Genomic DNA, 5400 nt, shown 5'->3' with positions numbered 1-5400 from the left:
TTATCTGCAGCGACTGGAATGCTTCTGAGTACGACGCAGGCGAGATGGAGCTCAAGGAGAGGCTGAAACTGGAACGGGGCGAATTCAGGACTCGAGCAAACAGTTTCAGACTGGACCAGCAGCACATCGGGCAGCGTAAGCCATCGCCGCCGCTCCTCGACAAGATGACGAGCAATTTCACACCGTCCACGGGCGCGGCCCACGGCCTGGTGGCTTCACTTCGTCCCTCCTTTCCCGCGCAGCGCGGCCCGGTATTCTCTCGCCTGTACTATGCTTAGTTCGGCAGACTCCCTTGATTCTTGTACTACGCGATTGGTTGTGTCAGTGGGTGTTTGGTCCGGCTAAGATTCGTAGTATGCTTGATCCAGCAGAGGCTCTTGATTTGGCCTCGTAAATCAAGTCTGTCCTCAATTTGTGCGATGTGGTACCTTCCTGTACAAGTCTGTCCTCCTCAATTTGTTGAAGCTTGTTGTAACTGTACTATGCATTTAGGCTCACAGAATCATCGTTGCTGCTGTTTGGTGCTCTCTCGGCGACCTCTGAGTTTGCCTCCTTGTTGCCAGTGATGCTTTGTAGATGGTTTCTTCATAACCAGTGCATGCTGCTCCTCCCAACTACCTATCTATTTAGGTTGCTGGCCTTTTGCGTTGTGTTTTAAGTTACAAGGAGGCAAATTGTGGGTTACTTGTTCCCTTGCATTGCGTCTTGTCCTTAGATTCAGATTTCCTATTCAATTTTAGACAAAACCAAAGAAAATTAGTCCTGCGTGCACTTGTTCTGAACTTTTATGCTGCTGTCTTATTTTATTTTCAGTTTCGTCAGAGTTCTATCTGGGTTGGCTGAGATCAATTACTGGATCATGGTTTTTTTTTTGGGACTGGATCATGGTTTTTGACCTGGTTTTCCTTATAAACTGGCTTATTTTCTTTGAATAGAAATCAATATTCAGGTGGGGATTCCCCCCAGTGACATGTTAACAAAAAACATGAATAAAATGATGCTTGAGCTGGTAGGATGATTGCAATGGTTAGCATCCAGTGTAGTGAATGGAGTGCATGAGTGAATTTCTGAATTCCGGACAGTGTACTGCTGGTGGTGTTTGATTTTGTGAATCCAAACCAAAATCATGCTTGTCATTTATGTTCTCTCTCTGGTATGATAACTTTAATGGATGAAAAAGATCTTATTATGAATGAATTCTTAGTGCTTAATACTGTAGTTCACATGCATATACTCTATGTAGTTGTATTGTTGATCCAACAACATGCTTGTCTATTTCTTCATTTAGCCCCCTCTTCACCCTTTTGGTCTGTTTTTCAGGTACGAGCCTTAGAGTTTAGCCCATGTTCGCCAACATTGCTTGCTTCGGGCTCTGAGGACGGGCTGATCTTAGTGTGGGATATAGCGAACATTGTTCGCCAACATGTCTGCTCCATCAGTCCCCACATATCAGGTAGCTATGCATGTGTATTTGCATACAATGATGGTAGCGAAATGTTCAATGTACACTGACCACAGCATGGTCTCTGCAGCATATTTCTAGTCCCTCGCTCACCATTTCTTCTCTATCGTGGAGCAAGTTTTTACCAAACCTGATTGTCTACACATCATCCGGTGGAACTACTTGTAAGTTCATACATTTGCATTTTATCTGCATTTTGTTCTCTGTTTTGTTCAAACCATCTTATGTTGAGAATGTGTTGTGCAGCGATTGTCGATTTGAGCTCGAAAGCTTCTACTGTCAGGTATATTTGAATCATATACTAGTACCTAGTGTTGAAGGGATATACTATATTAACGCATTTTCTAGTCGCTGTGAGTGCATGAGGCGCTGTTCGTCCGTGGAGTTCAGTCCAGTTAATGAAAACGTGTTGCTTGTGGCCTGTGATGATGCTTTTGAGTCAAGCTCTTTGATGGTACTACTTGTTTTACTTGTTACACTGCTTAGTCAGTACAAAAAAATAAAGATTAACTGCTCTGTTCTGAATTAGTATTACTCTGTTTTGAATTGACAGGAATTTGATCTAAGGAAAATGGAAGAACCACTCATGAAATTTTGTGAACATTCAGAAGGTAGTCCCCTTTTTCTCTCAACAGGAATGAAATGCAGTACATTATTACTCTGTTATTGGCATATTCTCTCAACAGGAATGATAACTATTATTGGCACATTTTATGATCTTGGCAAAAGTGGGGATACAACCTAGTAGTACTGTTGCCACATCATATGTCACTCACTTAACATGCTTCTTAACACTGTTTTTATTTGAAAAGGTGTCATCGCCATGTCCTGGAGTCGATGGAATGACTTAGTCGTCACTACGAACAACCATAAGGTGATTGTTTGGGATATGTATGAGAGACTGGTATGTCCGTAATGACTTCTATGTTTACTTCTGCGAGGCGGTTAGACTAGTGCACGTAATGATTTCCTTTTCTAATAATAAAGAAACAACGGTCTCTTCTGGTCTAGGTGATTTCTGAGAAGAACTCCCAGAGTCGACTATTTGATGTGCAATGGAACAAGACATCGGAAGACACTTTCTTCTCTGAGGGGACCTCGGCAAGGTCATTTGTAGCCGCATCAGATGGGCAGTTACATCTGTACGAGGTTGATTTCCCGCTTATTACCTGAGACTTTAGACTTTGCATAAGCAAAAATAGTTGTAGCTAGTTAGAGTCGGAGTTATAACATGATACATGTGGATGAACTCAGTTGATTTGCTGAGAAAGTGAGAATGCAAATGTAATAATACGGACATGATCGACGTGGATCATGATCCATCAAATGATAATTGATACATATCTCAGTTTCTTTATAGATAAATTTGACCTGGCTTTATACTATTACGGTGTTTTTCCTCTTTGCGTGCTTACCTTGCTCCTGGCATGATAACATATTTTAGCGCCTTTCCTCATGCTCATGATCTTACTTAACATTGCGCTCTGTCTCTCCCTCCAGAATCAAAATCAATTCAAATTAACCGGGGCATGGTATCTGGACAGTAGTTAAAAAGGGTACCTCAGGTACTGATATTTGACTTAGGGTGAATAATTCATCCATTGCAAAGCAGAAAAGAAGTGCAGATGAGTCTTAAATTGTTCAACCTTCAGAATGTATGTACAAAGCTAATATAGCTTAGATCGAGTAACACTAAGGCCTCCTTTGGTTCATAGGATAGAAATATCATAGGAATAGGAAAAACATAGGAAGTGAGGTGGCATGCATCCCACTTCCTATAGGGAAAGGGATGTCACTTGATTCATAGGATATGATTTTTTTCATTGAGTCTAGGCTAATGTTTTTTTTCCCTTTTCCTTAGATCAATCCTTCTGAATGTTCACTAATGTCTAAGCTAAGCTAAATGTGAAGGATTGATTTCTATCCTATATAGGAATAGTGGAAGGATCGATATGGTTGACTAGAGGGGGGGGGGGGTGAATAGGCAACTAACAATTTTTAACTTTTCTTTACCAAATTAAACTTTGCATCAAAGTAGGTTGTCTAGATGTGCAACTAGGTGAGCAACCTATATGATGCAATAACAACAACCAAACAAGCAAGCAAGAGAAGTAACACTAAAGAGCTTGCACAAGTAAAGGTAAGAAATAACCAAGAGTGGATCCGGTGAAGACGAGGATGTGTTACCGAATTTCCTTCCTTTTGAGGGAAAGTACGTCTCCGTTAGAGCAGTGTGGAGGCACAATGCTCCCCAAGAAGCCACTAGGGCCACCGTATTCACCTCACGCCCTCACACAATGCGAGATGCTGTGATTCCACTATTGGTGCCCTTGAAGGCGGCGACCGGACCTTTACAAACAAGGTTGGGGCAATCTCCACAACTTAATCGGAGGCTCCCAACAATACCACGAAGATCTCTCCATCGACGCGGAAGAGCTCTGAGGGTGAGAAGCGGATGTGTATGTGTTGATTCCACCCAAGCAATACCTCAGGGGACCCCCTCTTGATAGTACGGTGCCCTCTACTCAACTAGTCCACCGAAAGAGCTACACCGTCTTGAATGACACTCCGAGGGGAAGAAATCGTCTCGTGCCAAGGATGAATCTCTGAAATACTCAAAGCACACGATTAGTCCATAAACACGTTGTCATCAATCACCAAAACCACATAGAGAGAGAGAGAGAGATATGCCTCAACAATCTCCCCCCTTTTGGTGGATTGATGACAACTAGGGATTTGCACAAGGAAGAGAAAAAGTAAGAATACTTAGAACTACAAAATATAGACGGGCTCCCCCTGAATGTGTGCACCTAGTTAGTGGAGCCTTTGGAATGCAAGACACACACATCCGGATCAACACCCCCCCTATATTTTATAGTCCAACAATTCTAAGCACAAGATATATGAGAGTAGGGTATAAAACAGGACAAGCATGCAACTCATAAGATACTACAGTACTGAAAAGACATAAGTAATAAGGTAGCGATAGGGAGCATATGTCTCACACCATATGTCTAAAACTTAGGTCTCACAGGCACCAAACCAAACCAAACAAAGACAGCGAGAGAACACACGAGAAAACACAAGACACAAAGACACACTCACAGCACGGCAACAACACAAATCCCTAAACTCTCTCCACCTTTGGCATCGAGACACCAAAAGGTCAAAGAGCGACGCTACGACTCCAGGTGATGGCAAGCTGAGGATCTCGAACATCACATCTCAGCGTGATCGTCTGCATCTCCGTCGTTGGTCGGAAACTGCTCGGCGTCTGAATCGGTCCAAGGGCAATGCTGGTGAATCCATTCCTCCTCTTCAGTGATCTGTCCCTCAGAACCGCTGACAACTGTCGCACCCAGGTGACGCATGAGCTCCTTGTGGCGCACCCTGGCCTGCTTCTCCGCCACATGAGTCATGTACTGACCATGGGACTCCATGCAGAAAAGCTTCTTCATCTTGCATTTGAGCTTCTTTGCCCAAGACGGTTCTGCACTAGCGGGTCCAAAGTCCTCCTCGTGATCATCAGTTGCAGCCTCACCCTCAGCCTCCATGGCAGCAGTAGCAGTAGATGGACCCCCGGGTTTAGGCGCTGGAGTGCCCCAATTGTCCTTCTTCCTCAGACGCTTGATCTCATGAGAAACCAAGTCTCCAGTTTCCAGTAACACTCTGGGATAGACACGAGCCCAGGCCTTCTCAATGAGCCTCATGATGAATGGACCATATATCGGGCACTTGCGCTCAGAAAACGGCAGAGAGAAGTTCAGACCACATAACATGAGAAATGTCCAGGCTCTCTCCAGTGTTTGCTTCCTTCTCATGCTGGCAGAAAAGAAGCATGCCCACGAGATAGGAGTGAACCTGATCCATATTCCCGATGCGAGGGAAGAGAGTCTCGCAGAAGACACGATGAAGAACGTCCAGATACGTAGACAGCT

At 43.9% G+C, this 5400-nt stretch overlaps 1 protein-coding gene across 1 annotated transcript; it reads left to right on the top strand.

Moving 5' to 3' along the window:
• The first annotated feature begins 1714 nt into the window (after positions 1–1714).
• Positions 1715–2832, top strand: LOC123130478 (protein transport protein Sec31B). Its single transcript, XM_044550376.1, has 4 exons — positions 1715–1916; positions 2016–2073; positions 2275–2366; positions 2474–2832. The coding sequence occupies exons 1-4, from the start codon at positions 1824–1826 to the stop codon at positions 2633–2635; spliced, it is 405 nt and encodes a 134-aa protein (XP_044406311.1). The 5' UTR covers positions 1715–1823; the 3' UTR covers positions 2636–2832.
• Positions 2833–5400: the final 2568 nt, after the last annotated feature.

Source organism: Triticum aestivum, chromosome 6A (genome assembly GCF_018294505.1).
Source record: "Triticum aestivum cultivar Chinese Spring chromosome 6A, IWGSC CS RefSeq v2.1, whole genome shotgun sequence".
Lineage (NCBI taxonomy): Eukaryota > Viridiplantae > Streptophyta > Magnoliopsida > Poales > Poaceae > Triticum > Triticum aestivum.
Note: the sequence above shows the minus strand (reverse complement) of the source record. Positions and strands in the feature narration are given on the sequence as shown.